The 20,072-nt window shown below is 45.0% G+C and overlaps 1 protein-coding gene across 1 annotated transcript in view; it reads left to right on the top strand.

Annotated features, from left to right (window-relative positions):
• The window catches only part of SERPINI1 (serpin family I member 1), a 44,463-nt gene that overhangs the window by 11,387 nt on the left and 13,004 nt on the right, over positions 1-20,072 (top strand). Inside the window, exons 2-5 of the mRNA XM_040074739.2 lie at positions 11,917-12,185; positions 13,462-13,692; positions 16,128-16,322; positions 17,109-17,313. Of these exons, the coding sequence (XP_039930673.1) occupies positions 11,936-12,185; positions 13,462-13,692; positions 16,128-16,322; positions 17,109-17,313 (881 nt within the window). The 5' untranslated portion in view covers positions 11,917-11,935. The remainder of the gene's footprint in view (positions 1-11,916; positions 12,186-13,461; positions 13,693-16,127; positions 16,323-17,108; positions 17,314-20,072) is intronic.

Genomic DNA, 20,072 nt, shown 5'->3' with positions numbered 1-20,072 from the left:
TCGTTGCTTAATGAGTTTGCTGCTGAGACAGATTGACTGAAAATTAAAATATTTTTTCTTCTGTGGCTATGTTGGTGAAACTGCTTGGCACAAACTGGGTCTGAATTCCTTGCTTTGAGGTGCAGCTGTCCACCTTGCCTATTTGACAACTTAATTTAGACATAAAAACCAGATAACCCATGTAAAGCTTGAAAATTGGGATCTTATATATATGGCTCAAGAATTCAGGTTAGCCTACTTAGTTTTGAAAGCCACGCTCATTAAAAAGATTAACCTAATTTTAAATAAGTGTCTATGTTACCCACCAATGGAAAATATTGGATGCACATGAATCATAGCTCGTCATACAAAAACTGGGAGTAGTGTCACAGTCCAGCAAAAGGTAGAATTAATATGAACTTGCCATAAGAAAACATCTGATACTTGCTGGAAAACGGGCAGCTTGGTTTGAGGAGGAGAGACCATGAGGTTTCAACCTTCACTTTTCATTCCGGGTGTTGGAAATGATTCAGTTCCTTTCTTTAAGGAAAATCTTTAAAGAAAACAAAACCCAATCCAAACCACTCAACCAAAAAAAAAAAAAAACAACCAAAAACCCCAGACATCCTCTGAACGACACAGCACGAGCGTGTTCCTGGAGCCTCGGGGAGGGTGTGTAGATGTGAGCCAGCAGAGCACAGCGCAAGTGCTCTGTTCCTCCAGTGCTTTGTGATTGCTCTTGTTCATGGGAATTGCTGCAGCGTTTCCAGTCAGGTCTGACGTGATGCAAACTCCTCTGTGTGGGAGAATAAGCAAGATTAAGACAAATTCAGCTCCCTCCATGTGGTGTTTAAATGGCTCATCATGGAGTGGGTACTTGGAACAGCGTCAGTTCCCATAAACACAAACCAATGAGGCTTGAAGAGTGAGCGCAGAAGTGAGCTCCAAGGCCAGATTCCACCTTCCAGGCACAGCTTGAGTGCTGGACTCTGAACTGAGCTGTTTTGTCCGTGGTGAGCCAAGAGTGATGTTTCAATAGCCACAAGCCTCCAAGGCCAGGACGAACGAAACTATCGGAACAGAACTGCGAATATTTTTTTCCCCCCAGTAAAACAAAGCTTGTTTTTTGCTCTGACTGAAAAAACTATTAGGTGATCGTGTATCTTCTGTTGAGGATAAGATGCCTGAAGAGCAGGAAGTAGTTTTTCCTCCCTGCCTTTCTGCTTCTGCTTCTAACTTTCCAATTTATCCCTTAAAGCTGCTGTTGTTCCCGATATTCTCTCTGAACAATTCAGAAACACATGCAGGGCGCCAAGCTTGCTTCTTGTTTTCATACCCTGCCAGCTCTCCCAGTTAGAGCAGTGTGAGGCTGCTGCTGTCCCATTTGTTGGCTTTTGGGTTTTTTTTTTTTCCTTGAGTTGGTAAGTTCATGGATGCTTGTGAAGAAACAAGAGGGAGGAAGGACGTGGAGGATGATGTGGAGATAAAAGCATGAGGATTTTATTGGCAATTCTGTGCCGTACTGGGTGCTTCATTCCTCCTGTCTCGATGTGACTTGTCTATGTCTGGAGTCTTGGTGTCCTGGTTGCTTGCTCTTTTAAGATATTTGCAGAGCTTCTCTCAAGTGCAAGGAATATAAAACCAGAGTTGTGGAGTTGTAGAAACCGTGGAGTTCAGAGAGACAATTAGAAATATTTGAGAATATATGAAAAACGCCAGCAAAGTAAATAGCAGTGGTGCTGAGGCCTGAGAGGCAAGAATTGGAACTGGCCTTAGGGTAGGAGGAAAGAGGAGTTTAATTTCCTTCTCCATGTGGAATTCCCATGCTTCTCACTCCTTTGGGAAAATCAGTGATCAACATCCTTCAGATCAAAAAGAAACTCTCATGGAATGCCTTGTTGGAGGTTTTCCACTGTGAAAAATACAGAGTGAAAAAAATCCTGCTACTGGCTGAATTTGGCATCGAGATTATTCTGGAGTTTTTAGGAAAAAAAAAAAAAATCTGTACTTTGTAACAGATGTTATTCTGCTATGTTAGAGAAATATTTGAAGTGGAGAGAATTAATGCTATATTTTCCCCTCAGATACTGATTTTGCTGAAATGTCCTTGCTCGGTGACTCCATTTTGCTGGTTCAGAGCTGAACCCCCTCTGAGCCACTCTTCTTTCTCACCCTTTTTTCTCTGAAGGCTTTGTCTAGACCAGCTTCAGAGCCTTTTGTCATTCTCATTTTGTGCCTCAGCCATGGCTCTGCTGGTCGGGCTGGGCACATTTACCAGGACTGCTCTTTCAGCTGATGTTAAACCTGGGTTTGCCTAGGCTCTGCCTGGCCCCTGGCCGTGCCAGGACAGCTCTTTCAGCTGATATTAAACCTGGGTTTGCCTAGGCTCTGCCTGGCTCCTGGCCATGCCAGGACAGCTCTTTCAGCTGGTTTTAAACCTGGGCTTTCCTAGGCTCTGCCTGGCCCCTGGCCATGCCAGTACAGCTCTTTCAGCTGATGTTAAACCTGGGCTTTCCTAGGCTCTGCCTGGCTCCTGGCTGTGCCAGGACAGCTCTTTCAGCTGCTGGCCGTGTCCTGGGCGCCGATGCCCGGGCTGCTGGGGGGCTCAGCGCTGAGCTGGTGCTGCTGTCAGCACTGAGGCTGTCAGCACAGGCTCTCTGAGTGTGCAGCTGCTCCCAGGAGTGATTGGAGCTGGCTGGAAGCTCTGCTGGAATCCCGAGTTTTCCATGGGAAAAGGGACCACGCAGCAGAGAAGCGTTGGAGGAAGGGTGTCCGTGCATTTGGTATTGAGGAATTGCTGCTGGTAATTAATCAGGGTATAACATCTTCTCTGAGTGCTGGGGTTAATTGTTTTTTGGTGTTTTTTTTGGTTTTTTTTTTCCCTAAAGCAATCTCTGCCTTTTTACTGTACTGTAAGAAAGCAATTCTGATCTCAGAAGTGTTAGCAGAAGTGAATAATCACTCTCCTGGCAAGAGGGACGTTACCTAAATGTAAATGGAGCCCAGTGTTGATTGCAAGGCTGAAGCCAGTATTATTTTGTAGGAAAACAAGCTGGTTTGTATGTCATGCTTGCTTTCAGTTCATGCACTGACAGACTCCTCTTCTGAAATCCTGATGCATTTTAATTAACTTTCTTCATCATCTTGACATAGCTATACCATAGCCTGATCTCTTCTCTTCTGAAGTCCTTCTGAAGGGAGCTGGACAAGGTATGGAAGAATTAACTTCTGCTTTTGAAATGACGTTTCACACCATACAGTTTTACTATTTAGTTATTCTGGCATGATTTAAATATTGTTCATTGGGTTTTGTTAAGGATATTTGAAAGCTTTTCCTGAGTTGGTTGATGGGCTTTTAAAAGTCATTCAGCAAAGTCTCCTCCAGAGATGCACAATTTCAAGGTACTTCTCATGCAGTTTTCCCTATTCCTACAACCCTAAGTAGTGAAGGGTTCCTGTTCTGTTTTTGTTTCTCCTTAATTAGTTGTGTCTTTTAGTCCTCCTACTTTAGAAGGTTTAAAATTGGCTGTGAGAGCTTGTATAACGCCAGGCAAAGTACACAGCCTAATGGAATGTATCTGAAGTGACTTGATGTATAAATAGGGAGTTGCAAGAAAAACGCTTGAAACGCTGTATTCCAAACTCACTTGCTGTAAATGCTTCCCCAGGATGTATTATTAATATATTTTGGTGCTGCTGAAACTGTAATATCATCATGCATTACAGCAATATCTGTGACATAAGTGACAGCTTTCATCACTTATAAAACTACGCTCCAGTACAAGCAGGAATCTCGCCTTTAGACTCCCAACTGCACTGATTGCATCTGGCAGTTGCATATGGTGAAACTTAGCTACTGCCCTTTTAATTAAATTATAGTGGGAGCTTGCTGCTGGGAGCTTGGTGATCAGCTGAGTTTCAGAGGAAAATAACAGAAATGGGACTCACTGTTAGTAAGGAAATTTGTGGTACGTGCAAGAGCGGGCAAGAAGTTGTTCTTGTGTCTAAAATAACTGATTGCAGTGTTCTATCTCTGCTGCTTCTGATGGAAGGAGACTGTTACAGAATTAGATCTCGCCCTTCCTTTCCCAGATAGCCCTGAGGAAACCTGAGGGAGGTAAAAGGAACGCTGCTGTCTCATTTGGGGTGTCTTCCCTAGGTGGCTGCACCCCGAGTACTGCATTGGCCTTTTGGCTGAAAAGTCAAGTCATTGCAGAGGTAGAATGTGTCAGAATTGGTTCTTGGCAGCCTCTCAGACCCGACTTCCCCTCCTGTGGCTGGGCTTGTCCCTCCTTGCACAGCAGTCGGGTCAGTGTCCTCACCAGCAGACCAACAGCTCATTCAGAGAGCTGTGCAGGACTGAGAGCCCTCCCTGGCACAGGAATGGGTGGTGAAAACCACCAAAACCAAAGAGTCTGTGCCTCACTGAGATGTCCTGTGGAACTTGCCCCCTTTTGCTCTGCTGCCAGCAGATCCTGGGGAGGGTTTCAGTCTCAAGCATCGAAGCTCAGACTGTGCTGACTTCCTCAGACAAGCCACAGCCACCCGCCCAGTTCTGAACCTTTTGGAGTCCCCAAGTTCCGTAACGCTTCAAATTTTCTCCTTCACGGAGCTTGTGGGTTTTGTGTTTTCTTATTTATAGCTGTTACTTTGTGGGGCCACACTGGAGCCGTCAAAAATAAGGCGCTCTGCCAAAGTATTTCTGAAAATTTGTTTCTCCCAGACAGAAGAAACAGACAGAGAAATTGCACGTGAGTCCTCCCAAGTGCAGGCCTTACAGCAGTAGATCTGGAAGCAAGACCACCATTTTTAAGTGTCTAGACATGTATTTAGATGTTTGCTTTAGGCTATTCAAATGTAAGTATTTTGGACATGGCTTCTCAGCATCTCTTTTTATTTTTTAATTGGAGCTGAGGGACTATGCTTGAGGAAGCTCAATTAAGACAACTTGGGCTTGCATAATTGCCTCAGCAGGTTAGTGACTCAGTGCCAAGCTCCATGAAAGTTTAAAAACATTTGGGATTCAATGGAAAAAAACTGTCAATATGAAATTTTTCAGTGTACCACTTCCCTTTCAGGTTTTCTCAATGCTCCTGGTGCCGTGGGATCATTAAAAAAAAACAGAAATAAAGAATCCTGAAGGGCATGACTTGGCTGTGTGGTGGAGAGCAAGGTTTTAGTGTGCTCCAAACAGTTCTTATGGATTGACTCTTCCTTGTTTTAGTCACTCTATACACTCAATGCCCCACTATTTCCTATGTCATTATTGTGCTGCTCTCTAATGAAATTAACCTCAAGGTTTCCTGCTCCAGAAGGCAATGACACCATAATGACAGATGGTGATAAAATCCCTTCACTTATTAATAAGTGTTTGTGCAGTTGGAGATACAGATGTCATTGCACTGAGACAAAAACTGATTGCAGCAAGCTCAATGGTTCCACATGTGTCTGTGGAATCTCTGCTTGACAGGGTCAGATGCTCACATAGGCTGAGGGTAAACATTTTCTAGGGATAAACATTTTTTTGCAGCCCAGAAAATGTGAGTGCATCCCCTCCCATGAAGGAGCTGCCTTGGTGGCTCAGTGGAACACGTGTCACAGCCAGCAGTGACGTGCCTACCCGCTGCCCAAGGCATGTAGAATTTCCCAGGGTTGTCACCACTTCCAGGGACTGCCCAAAGTACTTTGTAGGTCCCTTCATGTGCTGTTTGCACCGTCCTCGATAGCTGCAGCTTAAAACATTTAATGGACATTTAGTTATTCCCCCTTTTCCTTGGCTGTATTCTGCTGGCTCTAAGCGGCAGAATTCACCTCCTGAATTGTGCATCTGCTGCTGTGAGGATTGGAGCTTGATTTGCCTGCTCTCACCTCCAGGCAGGCCCTGTGCGTGTTGGGTTTCCCAGCAGGATGTTTGACGCCCAGGCACTGCTGTGGAAAAGAAATTATTTCTCAGGTGGAGCCAGCTCAGGTTTGAGCTTTGTTTCGCAGTCCGTGTGTTGGAGGGAGAGAGGGGCTGGAGAGGACAAGGGAGATGAACACGGTGAGCAGCTGATGGGAGGAAGCGTCACGTTACTTCTGTGGGGTTTTCCTGTGGTAAAACCACAACGTTGTGGAGGTGAGAATGCTTTTGCTCCAGTGGTGCCGGCTGGAGGTGCAATTTTTGCCCAATCTTCAAATGAAAGTCTGTCAGGTTGTATTTCTGGACAAAGCAGAAGGGGCTGAAAAGGCCGATCTTGCGTTGCTCTGCAGTGGATCAGGTGGGTTTGTAAGCAGCTCGAGGTTTGTGGTAGCAGCCACGTTCCCCTGTTGTTGTAGGGCCCGAGGCAAGGCTGGAGTAGCTGGGAGCAGATCGTGGACATCGCTGGGAGCTCCTCTGCACATCCTTCAGGGTAGCCATGACAACCATTGCTGGTCTGGGGAGCAGCTGAGGCTCTCAGCGCCTGCTCCCGCGTCCCCCTGCTCGCCTGGGGCTCAGGACCTTCCTTGTGCGGGGGAGATTGGGATCACTGCCCCAGCCGTGGTCACTTTCTAACCTCTTACTGTTACTTGGGTGCTGCCTCTCTCTCTGATCTTTATTGGTGGATGTGATTGCCAAGAAATCATTCAGAGTCAAGGTGCCTGCAGCAATTGTCGCATTTTACCAACTGGCAGCGCAGCAGCGGCTGAATTTCACCAGACTTACATCCTTCCACAAGCGTGATACTGTTCTGGTTGGGTTTGGGGCAAGGAGAATTCCCCCAGTTCCTACCTGGATCCAGAGTGGGTTTTTCCCCTGACCCAGCAGGTCCTGTTCCCTGAGCAAATCCATCTGTTGCTTTATCAAATTGTTCTGCCAGACTCCTGTCTGCTCCTGCAGCTGCTCTTTACAGGAGACAATGTAATCAGTGCTGTTACCACACTTGTTTTCCTCCCGGGTTTTTTTTTTTGTTTAACACACTGATCAGGAATCAGCAGTTTTTCTCATTTGTACTTCCCACACCTTTGGTGTTTAGCTTGCAGGTAGCCAAGAGTAATCTTGAAGGCAACTAATCTTAGTTTAGTCTCTGTGTGCCGAGGAGCCAAGGCAATGTATCGCAGCTTTATTTCGGAGGTTTTTAAAGCCATAAATTAGTTTCTTTATAAAACCCTCTGTGAAGGTGTAAAAGAAAAGGAAATTATAACCCATTTTTTCAACCTGTCTGACAAGTACAAGGTACTAGAATTCAACCCTTAATTGAATTTTTGGCACCTTCCTACGCCGAGTCCAGGTCTCGCTGTTCCAAAATTCGTGGTACCTCATGTCTGCGAACTCAGTTGGAGTTTGTTGATAGGATATCTCAAAATATCTCTGCTTACAGAGAGCTCCTGCCCCTTTTGCATTTTACTGGAACCGAATAGTTCAGAGTTTGTGGGTGTGAGGGGGCGAATTTGTTCTGCTTCCTCTTAGTCATCCCAGCCTTATGCTGGGGAAAGGCGAGAGCTGGATAAGCAGTCCTGCATTTATCAGATGAATGTTTTCCTTCAGCCATCACAAGAACGGGTGTCCCTTGTGCCCATGCACAGGAGCACATCTGGGCTGGCCCCGGGTTGTGGCTGCTTGGGGAAATGTGCTGGGCTGAATTTTGGGACTGGTGATGTCTTTCCAGGTGTTTTCTGAAATGCTGAATAAAAAAGTTAGCTGGGAATTGACACACGTTGAGTTGTGACCTCAACGCCGGTAGCTGCTGAAGGATGGATACCTAGAATTCCTGTTGGTGTTAAAGTTCCATCGCTGCTTTTTTCTCCTGAGAACCTTTGCAAGCCAGAACTAAACTGATACCCTCAGGCAAACCTCTGTAGCAAGTGAGGATTTGTGATACACAACTGTTTTTCAAGAAGGAGCTGTGGCCAGGAGAGTTTGTTTGTACTGATTCCTTAATTGCCTGGTAGGAGAGAGGTGTTCATGCATCAGTTGATGAAATCAAACAAAACTCAGGCTCTGTCTGACACACCCTCAAATGAGAAGCTCATACCTTTGGCCTTAAGAACGGTGTGCCTGAGGAGTGAAAGCATTTTTAACAGCCTTTTTCACTCTTATATCTAGCCAACGAAAGCAAAATGTACACAGTAACATTTGAAACTGATGATTGTTGATTTTTAAGCATTGTTCAGTGGGGACTTTGACTCCTTTCCCACTGCTGCAGGATTATTTAACCAGATTGCACTGATGCAAATCGGCAGTGGCAGGCTGTACTGGGGATGGCTGAGGAAGACAGAAAGGACTGAGTAAAATTTTGATGATACTCCCAGGGACTGTTTAAGTTCCTGGATGTGCATTACATAATGTTCAGCTTCATTTCCTTCACCTGAAGTGTGTTTGTGAGTAGGGTGCAGGCAGTTTGAAGATGCTCTTGGTGCTGCTGCAGTGACAATCGAGGGGGCCCTGGGCTCTTGGCTCTCTCAGAGCTGCTGAGAAGATGCTGCGCCAGAATCAGCCTCAGCTCTTGCTCGGATCCAGCCCTCCTGCCCAAAGCACAAACCCCAAAGTGATCCAGCCTGGAGGGAGGCAGGATCAGAGGAGCAGGAACTGCTCTGGCTGGAATGATAATTAAGAGCTGGTTTCCCAGTTGTCAGCAGAGCGGTGTGTGCCTGCGCCAGAAGTGTGAGAGGAATTGAAGTGAGGAATTTACCACGGACATTTCCCTTTAGATGGGTGAGATTTCATTTTCACGCTGGCTGCCAAGGATTGATCAGGTGTCTGTGGTGTTTTTACAGCCTCTTCCCCACTGACCAGCACCCACAGATCTTTAGTTTGCTTTAAAGCATCTTCCCTTGCGTTGGACTCCTTCAGTTATTTTTGTATTTTCACTTTAGAGAGCATTGCCAGCAAAGGAGCTGATAAATTCTCTGCCTGTATCCGTGTGTCCATTCCTGCCTCGCTATCTTCCTCTCCCCTTGGTGTCTGCGTGGGGAACTTCACCGTGAACTTCATTAGAAAACCTCTCTAGACTAAAACGATGTGGAAGGGCAGGGGAGGAAATCTGAATTGTTTGGTTTGAATGCATTCCTACTGGGAGTGCACAGTTCAGTCCTGTTCTGCACAGCTCAGCCTCTTGTGTTGCCATCAGGTGGATTTGGCTTGTACTTAAAAACATAACTTTGGTACTTTGCCTTGCTAAGAGCATTTCAGTATAAATTTTATTTGACTCCGTCAGTGTACTTACTCTATTTTCTGTCCAATTAAATAATGAAAAGTAATACAACTTAATTATTTCACATGATGAGCTTTTGGTGAGTGGTCACAAAGAAATATGATTTTGATTTGTATATAATGTTGGGGTTCCAGCATTGTCTAATAACAAATATTTTATTAGCTTCACACAGTCCGGCCTGCGTGTTAAACACTTAATTAAGATGTATAAATTTCTCCCCTCCTTCCCCTGTGCAATTATTTAAGCCTGCCTGGCAGTAATACATAGGGCAGAGATCAGTGATGGAGTGCTGAACAGCTGCAAGGTTGGGGAACTTCCCTTTCTGAAAATTGCAGATTATTTCACATCTGTTTTAACCACGTCAGGTCTCCGAGTGAGCTCAAGCTGTTCTTGATCCAGGAGTGGAAAGCTTCAGCTCTCTGTGTAATTGCATCCACACTGAGCTGCACAACTTGTTTGTATAGATTAGGGTGGGTGAGCTCCCAAATTTGGGCTCGTCCTCAACAAAAGAAAGATGAGCTCCTGCTTATCTATTTCCTGAGCGCTGTTTTTGGTACTATAGACCTGTGTGCTGGAGGTTTGTTAAGCTTTTCTTGCCTTGTGCAGCTTTTAGGATAAGAGAATAATACCTGGGCTCAGTCTGTTGTGGTGATGAGCTGGCTGAGGTCTTAGGTAACACTGGCAGAGGCTTTTAAATAAAGAAATCTACAGTGCCCATGAGCACAGAGAAATCCAGTTCTTTTCTATAACAGAAACCTTAATAGCCTGAAAGCAAGAATTTATAAATGGGCAGGTTAAAAAAAGGAACTTTTTTTAAAAGAGCTTGTGGTGTGTTGATGATGTTTGGGGTTAGAAATAGTGTCTCGGTGTTTCTGAGGTAAATAATGATGGTCAGACTCGCACTGGGCAGCAGTGAAGTGCTGGGTTGTTCTGTGCAGACAGAAGGATTAAAGCTGGGGCTTTGGGCTCCTGTGACTTATCTGTGCTGTTCCTAAATAGACTAAGAGCCTCCAGTGGACGTTTCTGCTATCTTACTAAGAATCAGAGGAAGATTGATCAAGTAATCCGCAGAGGTGGAGTGATGCTGCCGTAGATAATTCGTTGGGAATTTAGAAAAGGGGAATGTTTCTTACATACGTGGAAAGAACCACGGTGAAGGAGAGAAGGGGCAGGGAAGAGGCAAGGCTCTCCTTTTCCCCTGAACCGTGTGGGATTGCTGCACTGGTTCATCTCTTCAATTTTCTCACCTCAGGACTGAGCCAAAGGCTGATGGAGGTTGTGGGACAGGAGGAATCCTAACTAGTGCTGGCACCGGTGGCTGCCAAGGCACGTGTGTGTGCCCTGTTGTTCTTTGTATTTTCTCAGCTGTAAAACACGAGTAATAACACTTAAATTATGGGTCATTCAGTGCTGTGTGAGTGAATTAGAAAACACCGCCTAGGCCTTAGAAGATGAAATGCGGAATATAAATGTTGTCTAAAGCTCACTTTGTGTCGTGTCTATAAAACCCCCGGTAATGCAGCCCAGGATGCTGGGAGGCATGAGGAGATGCACTTGGGCTGGCTGCACGCAAATCCATTCAGCGGAGCGGCAGCACTCACACAAACGTGTGCTGTGCTGACGAGCCCCGCAGCCTGGCACAACATCTTGTGAACACTTGTGGATAAAGCTCTGAGCCTTGTCCTGTCCAAGCCCCTGCTCCAGGAGGATTTGCTCTGGTGTGTCTGAGACAGAGTGGCAGAGGGAAGGAACTGAAATGGGAGCTCTGCTCTGGTCGCTGTTTCTCACCCAAGACTTGCAGCAGTAGTGGGTCACAAGGTAGCACAGAGCTTAAAGGAAAACAAAAATGGAAGGCTGGAGTTACACATTCCCTGCTCCAGGAGCTGGAATTCTACTATCAGTAGCTGTGTGATGAGCTAAACTGGGCTAGAGTGAGAACTGTTGCTTACCCCAGAGCATTTCAGCAAAGCTTGGAGGATGGATTAGTCAGAAGCATCGGTGCTAACCCTTTTTTAAATTTAGTTTCCTCCCTTGTCGCCACTGCTGGATCTTTCTCACTGTACCTTTGTCCTGTGAGGCTCTCTGAGCGGGGGTTGGCTCCCAGCTAGCAGAGCTCTACCCAACTCCTCTCTGTTATTTACTAACAAAAGGGGGTTTATTTGGTAACTAAGGCAGGATGGATTTTTTTTTTTTTTTTTTTTTCCCCTTCCAAAGAATTTTTGGCTGCTTGCCATGTTGTTTTGCAGCCGAGCAACATCACGGAACAGTAACTTTGTCACGGGTGTCAGCCAGCTGTCTCACAGTGTTTGAAACACTTTTACCTGTTGGGGGCTCAGAGTGACTTAGATGAATAAGTTGCATCTTGCTCGAAGGTCAAATGAAAGAAACAGCAGATTTCTGGGTCTTCTTGGTGGAAAAGCGCAGAAACACAAACCAACTCCAGGACTGCAGCCACAATTCCAGAGGGAGGTAGGGAGGGGGCTGCTGTCTTTGGGCTCTTTTTCTGTAGAAGCCACGAGTGTTTTATTGGTCTGGGACTGAAAGATTTCACCAACGTACCATTACATAAGGGAGGAGGTTATTTCTGTGTGAAAACACATCATTCCTTCTGGTTTAATAGTGTCTCCTCCAAATAACTGCATTGTGCATTGAACTCTAGGGATTTTCTTCCCCCACAGGTTTAAGACTAAAAAGTTGACTGTTCTTCTTTCTCTCAAGTTGAATTTTATATTATTCAGTCTCATTTTGTCTAAAACTTATCTTGCAGACCTTAAAAATCTCAAGACATGTATTTCCTTGGACTGCTGTCTTTGCTTGCTCTGCAAAGCGAAGCCTTCAAGACCAATTTTCCTGATGAGACCATCGCTGAGCTCTCTGTGAACGTTTATAACCAGCTGCGAGCCACCAGGGAGGATGAGAACATCCTGTTCTCCCCTCTGAGCATGGCCATAGCCATGGGAATGGTGGAGCTGGGAGCCCATGGAACCACCCTGAAGGAAATCCGACATTCCTTGGGGTTTGACGGCTTGAAAAATGGTGAGGCCTTTTCTTTTTGTCTTAGAGAAACAGGAGCAAGGGTGGGAGTGGCCTGGGTTATTAATCACGGAGTTTCTTGGTGTCCTTGATGGCCTGGGCAGGCTCAAACACGTGGGTTCTGCATGAGCTGAGAGATGCTGACACAAAACTCCGGCTGGGGTACCTGAATCTTCAACAAGTGCAGCTCACCCTGCTCATCTTGCTGCAAAATAAACTTGCCTGTAGAAAGAGAAGATTTTTTAGGAGCATCCTTTTTAGGGATTATAGTGAAAGCTGGTAAGGAGAGCAGTAGTTTCAGCTACTTTTTTTACTTTTTTAGAAGCAACTAAAATTGCTTCTATCGAGATCCAAGTGACTGGTTTGAAACCTGAATGAAATTTCTTACTCATGCAATGTGCTGGACTTTGGAGTCTTCAGCAAAACGATTTTGGGGAGGAACACAGACATCAAACTGTGTTTGTCAGAACCACTGCAGAGCTGGTAGCTCTCTGTGCAGGCACAGCACCAATTGAGTTCTACATTTTGTCTCTAAAACAAGAATCAATTATCCCTTAGCTGTCATGGGGGGAGTTGTGCCGTTGATTTTTTCTGGGCTGTTCACTGTTCTGGGATATGAGTAGCATTCAGTAAAAGCATTCCCATAATTTCTGCTTGGAATATATCATTGCAATCAGTTTTTAAGATACATTTTGTTGGCTTTTAATTTAAAAATTTCACCTTCAGGCATATGATGCAGTAGTACAAGCTTCCTATTAAAGGCGACTGCTTTAATCCTATCCAGGATTCCTCACTACCCACCAAGGATTCTGTACTGCTCCACTGGATCCTGGGAAATTCTAGACCTGCTTTTGGCATAGAAAAGGCTGTGGGAGGTCCTTAGTTTCAAGATTTGAAGTTCATTTTTCCTTGAACAGCTGGCGTTTAGGATGGAACAAAAGTCCTGTTAAGAATTTGTGGTGGCAAGACTTAGAAATGGAACCTGTAAGAAGAAATTTTTTAATTTCTCTTTTGGTGTAGAAAAGATCTGCATCAATAGCTTTGCGTCTGGTGGGACTCATTAATTAGACTAATTATATCTAGTAGAAAAAGCAGTTTCTAAGTCATATGATCTTGGAGATTATTCCTTCAGATCTGAAGGTGTGTGTAGGTTTAGAAACAAGTTTGTTTAAAAAAGACGACTTTCCTTCGCATAAAATGTTTCTGTGAATTTTCAGCCGGAAAACCATGGAATAATTTTCCTCTCTGAACCGCTGAAGCTGGTTTTTTCCTTCCCCAGGTGAGGAGTTTGCCTTCCTGAAGGACCTTTCTGACATGGCAACCTCTGAAGAAAGTCACTACGTGCTGGACATCGCCAACTCCCTCTACGTGCAGAACGGCTTTCACGTCAGCGACAAATTCCTGCAGCTGGTGAAGAAATACTTTAAAGCTGAAGTAGAGAATGTAGATTTCAGCCAAAGTGCAGCTGTTGCTACTCAGATCAATAAATGGGTGGAGAATCACACAAATAGTAAGTGCATGTGATCCTTTTGTACACTTCCTGCGGGAGGTGTTTGTGCTTCCAGACTTGTGCAGGGCTGTTGGGTCGGTGCTTTGGCTTTTATCTGTTCTGTCGGAGACTGAAGTTTCTCCTCCCAGGAAAAGAATCCTAGTATTTCGATTTTTTCCATGTAGGAATGATCTGTCAGAAGTAATATTAGTCATTGTTAATCACGTGGCATGCATTTGAATATTTGTTCCCTGGTCTTGCCGTCTGTAACATTTGTTGAATGAGACTGTTTTAATGGTAGGCATTTTAATAGTATTTTAAATGATTTTTTTAAAAAATTATAAGTATTATTGCTAATGGCAGAAAAGTTGTCTGCAGAGGGGTTATTGGCTCGTGCTTTGGATGTGTGGAATATTTCTCCTCTGAGGAACTCATACTCACAAGGTAGTGAGAAATAGAATAGTAGGGAATAAAAAGATCATTTTGAACCACAAAATCAGAGTGTGTAATGTAATATTCTGCAATGTGAGGAAACGACATAGCATGTTGAGAGGGTAGTTGATTTTAGGAACGCTGTCAACAGTTTCACAACACAAATTTGCAGCAGGGGAGTTAAGCACAAAATTACTGTTGTAAATATTCACATTGAGAGCTGCATGGTGCTGGCTTGGCTTGGCAGCTCCTGGAGAGGTGGCATTTCCTGGATCCATGCAGAGTCCCAATATCTGGGAGTCTCCTGGTGTAAGGATCAAAGCGTGTTCTCATTCTGATTCCTCTGGCCCACTGAAGGTTGATATTTTGAGAGTAATTCAGGAGGGTCTGGCTCGGACAGAGTTGTACCATTGGGAATTTGAAGGGGTTGGAGTCACCTGGAAGGAGCTAACACACCCCCATGAGGTCTGAGCACTTAACAATCCACGATGCTTTGTTGGAAAGTGTGGCTCCAAAGTGGGAAAGCACCTCCTGTGAAGCTTTTATTCCATTTTGAAAATGGCCTGGTTTGTTCCAAGGGAACACAGCAACCGTTCTGCTCCTAACAAATTGCCCTTTCTGTCGGGCTGCAGAAATAGCTGGGTGTAAGTGCTGCAGCAGATTGCTGAGTGTTTCCATGGGTGTGGTTGGGGAAAAGGAAAAGCAGAGCCCACCAGGGCAGCTCTTGGTGTCAGGGTGGGATGGTTCCAGTCCCTCAGCTGCTCCCTGCCCACTCCTCCTCTCTGATTTTTCCCTGAGGAAAGGGGCACAGCACAGGCAGGTTTCCAGTCCCAGCGTGTTCAGCATGATGGGAGACTCGGAGCAGAAACCAGAACCATCAGAGGTTCCTCTGGGCAGGAAAATTCTTTACATCTCATTAATGTATTAATGAGATGTGGCTGAAAAAACATCAAGAAATATGAGGACCAAATAGAAACCTGGAAATGTTTTCCTCCTTAGTTTTCCCTTTTGTTTTTCTCCGGCTCCCAAGTGAGTCTTGGTCACACCTCCCTCCTTAGAACATTCGAGATAAAATGAAGTACAAACAGCAACCCGGAAGAAATCCAGCCCTGTGATACACAAATTTCACACCAGTTAGTCAGGATCATATGCTCCAGAAAGCAGAATTAATTTGTTTTTTAAACCATGGATTAAGGAGTAATAATCAGACTGAGGAATGTGTTTATTTTAACACTTTGCATTGCAATGTCAGCTAAAAATAGAAGTGAGCATGAGAGCAATCTGAAGGAGGCTGTAGTTCCTGAAGAGCAGTGACAGATCTGGTCAGTGCACCCAGTTTACCAAACTGGGAATGATTTTGGTGGAATGCAAGGCCTTTGAGATGAGCTACAGCAGGTACCAGACTGCATTCTGATGCAAATGGCTTATTCAGGAGCAGGAGCAAAGCAGCTGCCATGCTCAGCTGCTGTACCTCCCATGAATAGAGCAGATGCTAGATGGTTTTCCTCTTGCTTTTCAAGAGCTAATGTCACTGGAACAAATGCTTGGGAATTTATATGGATTTGTGATGCTTAGTCCTGGCTTTGAATTCAGCAGAACATCCCTGAAGCTCCTTCAGAACTGGCCCGGGTGGAGCTGCAATGGGTGCACTTAGCCCCTTTAAATCAGGCATTAAAGTGCCCCTTTGGATTGGAGCCAAAGCCTGTACAAGTTCTGACCTTAAGATGGAAGTGCTGAACATTCCAGATGTGACCCTTTCTCCAGGTTTCTCTTCCTTGCAGGGTAATATTTAGTAGTGATCAAGAAACAGTTGCCTAACACGTACTTGATGGAAGGGTTTACACACCTACACTCTGATTTAGGTTTACAAAACACTGGCACTTTAATTGGAGATTTAATGAAACATCTGAATTGGAAATTACATGTTAACACTGCTTTTTATTTTCGTGCATTTTTCAAGCTGCCTTGAGTTTGGCTTTAACGCTCACTTTGACGTGCAGACTGACAGCCGCGTTTCTTTTTAGGTATGATCAAAGATTTTGTGTCTTCGAGAGACTTTGGTGCGCTAACTCATTTGGCTCTCATCAATGCAATCTACTTTAAAGGCAACTGGAAGTCACAGTTCAGGCCTGAAAATACCAGAACTTTTTCTTTCACTAAAGATGATGAAAGTGAAGTGCAAATTCCAATGATGTACCAACAGGGAGAGTTCTACTACGGTGAGTTCGACCTTTAGCAATTTAGAGCTACTAAATCTTCACTTAATGGGTTTGTTGCAGTAATATCCATTTGTATTGTTGTCTCTTCTTCCACCTGGAATTTTTAATGTGCTGTTTGCCCAAAGAAGAGACTCAGAGTTTGGTTATTTTTTCCCTTATGTGTGTATTAGAACCGGTAGCAACGTTTATCGTGACTTGCTTGGTGCCACAGGATGGATTTCAGAATGTTTGTCCACTGGATTTAAGCTCTTCACAATTCTTGGGCTAGTCCTGCTTATCACAAAAGTATTTTTCTTGTGCCGTGCTAAACATTCAGATGAATAATGTTTGCTCATTACTGTTGGACTGGTAAAATAGAGGTTCTTTGAACAGCAGAGCTAATGATCATTTTTAGTTGAGGCTTGAGCTCCAAGCGGATTCTAAAATGTCTGGCACTGGCAGCATTTTGCTCAATCTCATCACTGAGAAATCCTCTCTCCTCAATAAAAAACTCTGCCCATTTCCCTGAAAGTCTCAGCAGCCTTAAACTGGAGGCTCTTCTCTGAAAGTGATGTCCCAGAACTGTGATTATCCACAAACTGTGCGATAGCTTCAGCTTGTATTCCTTAAGAAATCCAATGTAAGCCTCAAATTCTGTGATGAAGAAACCAATATAAATTTTACATGGAATAAAGAGGGTCATTTTTAGCTCCAGCTTCTAATAAACACTGCCTAGGATTAGGCCTTTTTAAACCAAAGACAAAAGAAAATAGTTCTAAGAGGGTGTTTGTCATTTTCCTTCTCCAGGAGAGTTCAGTGACGGCTCCAACGAAGCAGGAGGGATTTACCAGGTCCTGGAAATACCCTATGAGGGGGATGAGATCAGCATGATGATCGTCCTGTCCAGGCAGGAGGTTCCCCTGGCCACGCTGGAACCACTGGTCAAGGCCTCCTTGATTAACGAGTGGGCTAATTCTGTGAAGAAGCAGAAAGTGGAAGTGTATTTGCCGAGGTGAGAGCGTGCTCCCGTGTCCCTGGAAGGGGGAATTGCATCCAAACTGATGGAGGAGCAGAGGAGGGAGAGCAGGACTCATCTTGCTCAAGCACCCACAGGAGGGTGGCTTTGCCAGCAAGGCCTGGGGGGATGCAGTGCAGAGCAAAAAACACCAGTCTCCATTTTTGTTCTGAGATTCAGGTGGGGTTAGAGTCTTTTTGCCTTCTGCAAAGCCCTGAGCCAGATGCAACAAAGAGACGGAGTCTTCAGGTTCTGATTTTTCGAGGTTGGGCGCTTTGTTTATTGTTTCTTATCTTACAATTTTCTCAGTGCCCAGCAAAGGTCTGTGCAGCTGCTCGGGCATCTGGTGACTCCTCCCCACTGGGCTGCGGCGTTATCTTTTATACTAATTGTTACGTGTTCTTTATTTATCATTATTTGCCAATACCTATCACTTATACTAAACAGATCATCCCTACTTCGACCCAATCTCTTGAAACTACTTTGTGCCACTGTCACTGCAGGAAATGGAGTGAGGGAAGAAGAAAGAAGAAGCAGGAGACAACGCCCCAAATCCTCCATCTTGCTCCCATCCACTTCCACACTAAAAACCTAAAGCTACTGTTTTCTCACCCTGTGATAAGCTAAACTACTCTCTTTCACACTCTTGTGGCTTGCAATCCCTCCCGCAGTGCAGGAAGCCTTTCCCATGGACTGGGATCAAAGCCAGGGTCCCTCTGGGCTCTGGGCCAGGGTCCCAGACCCCTCTGTCCAGGTCCCTGACCCTCCAGGGCAGCCAAAGGAATGCCCTGGACTGCATCTGCATCCCTTTGAGAGGAGAGCTCTCCAGACAGGGAAGTTCCCTCATCAGGAGTCTGTCCACCCAAAATGATGCTCAGAGTAGCGCAGAGCTCGTTATGGATAAGTTCCATATAGACAGGAGCCGCAGAAACATTGGAAGTCTGAAGTACCAAATGTTTCATTTAGGTGCTAATTAGGTTTCTGTGTGCTGCTATTTTCAGAAGCTGTAGTGGTGTGTGTCTGTGCAGATACAAATGGTCGAGTGTTGAGAGGTAATTCCAGTCCATTTTGGGTTGGTTTTGTCCCCACCTGTAAGAAGTGCTGCTTTTTCTCCTTAGAGCAGCAGAGAATAACAAGACCTCACGACCAGAAGGGCTGAAATTTGTCAGTCCATCTGCAGACAAGGCTGTGTGCTCAGTGCAGATTTGCCCACATAGGAGCTTTCCTGGAATCCTGCTTCCTCCACCTTCAGCCATTTCTCATGCCTGTGCTCTGCCTGCCTTGGTAGCAGGGTTGTTTACTACGAAATGTCACTAATAATGTACAGCTGCATCACACTGTCCTTCAAGTGATTCATGATGATTTCATGGAAGTGTTTATGTAACAATAGAGCCCATCTCTGAAAGGAATCACTTCCACTTAGATTCTATTTTCGTGGCACTGTGCAGTGGCTACGTGGCTGCAGAAAAAGAGAATAAACTCAAGTGAATCCTTTAATCATTAAACCAGTTCTTTGATTTCAGGTGACTTGGAGATGTGAGCTTGTTCCATTTCATAGCTTCAGACTCCCTGCAGTCCATCAGCTCCCTTTCCAAAGCAGACACCACAGTCCAGGGCTTGAGGAAACAAGGCCAGCCAGGATAGATTAGGTTGAGATGGACTGGTGCTGTCAGCTGCCCTGATCCCAAATTGAGATGGAATCCACTTCTCTGTAGAGCTTAAAGGCAGAGTACTGAGGGTCCAGCAGCATTTTGGGGCTGTAAGTAAGAGTTTCTCCCTTATTTTAAGCCCCAGGTCCTTTGAAGAAGCAAGGGAGAGCAGCAAAGAGCTGCACTGCAGGTTTTGTACAGGCTGAACCTGCAGCTCTCTGTTCCTGGGATTTGGTTCCTGTTTGTTTTCTCTTGGAGCTTCGGGTCCCAGAGGCCTCAGTAAGTCCACTCAGACACGTGGGAGGGGAGTTTTCTCTTAGGCTGCTCTTCCTGCAGGCTTGGGCAAAACCTAATGTTAATAAGAAGAGAAATCTGAGGATTCTTCCATCCTTAAACTTCCCTTTTATACCTGGGACAGCAGCCTGTGCACCGAGTGCTGAGGTTGGGCATCTTCTCTCCAAGAATTTCTGGAGTGGGAGATCCACAACAGATTATGGAGATCCTCCACTGATCATGGAGAAAATCTGTAAAAAACAGTCTCCATATTTAAGCACCTTGGGAATCTGAACACATGAACGGCACTGAAAGCATATTGATTATGTTGATGACTCGGGTTCAGTTTATATTGGTGATTTGGGGTTTTGTTTGCAGACTCCAGGTTCTTAGATGGGAATTTGAGGCCTGGGGTTTGTGTGATCATAAAAATTGATTTATTCTGCCCTCAGGCTGCTTGGTTCTTACCCAAGAACCTCAAGGAACGGGATAAACACCTGCAAACTCAGGCTGTGCAGAGGCAAACCAGGCAGAAGCAGGTGCTAATCACCTTCAGTGCTTTCAGATAACAACAGAGAACTATCCTGAGCTTGGAATTCTGTGTAGGAATTCTGCAGTCTCCTTACAAAAAATCCAGAGATTAATTGTTGCATGCTCCCAAGGTGTTGGGTTTCCATTAGGGCTTCAGAGGTGATCTACAGGATTTTGTCAATGCTCTAAATAAACACTTCATTAATATTTGATGCTGTGACTCAGAAAGACATGTTATGAAATGTGGCCTCCAGGCTCTGTCCACTGAGAAATTGAAAGCAGCAGTGGAATAAAATTAAATTT

Source organism: Hirundo rustica, chromosome 10 (assembly GCF_015227805.2).
Source record: "Hirundo rustica isolate bHirRus1 chromosome 10, bHirRus1.pri.v3, whole genome shotgun sequence".
NCBI classification, from domain to species: Eukaryota; Metazoa; Chordata; class Aves; order Passeriformes; family Hirundinidae; genus Hirundo; species Hirundo rustica.
Note: the sequence above shows the minus strand (reverse complement) of the source record. Positions and strands in the feature narration are given on the sequence as shown.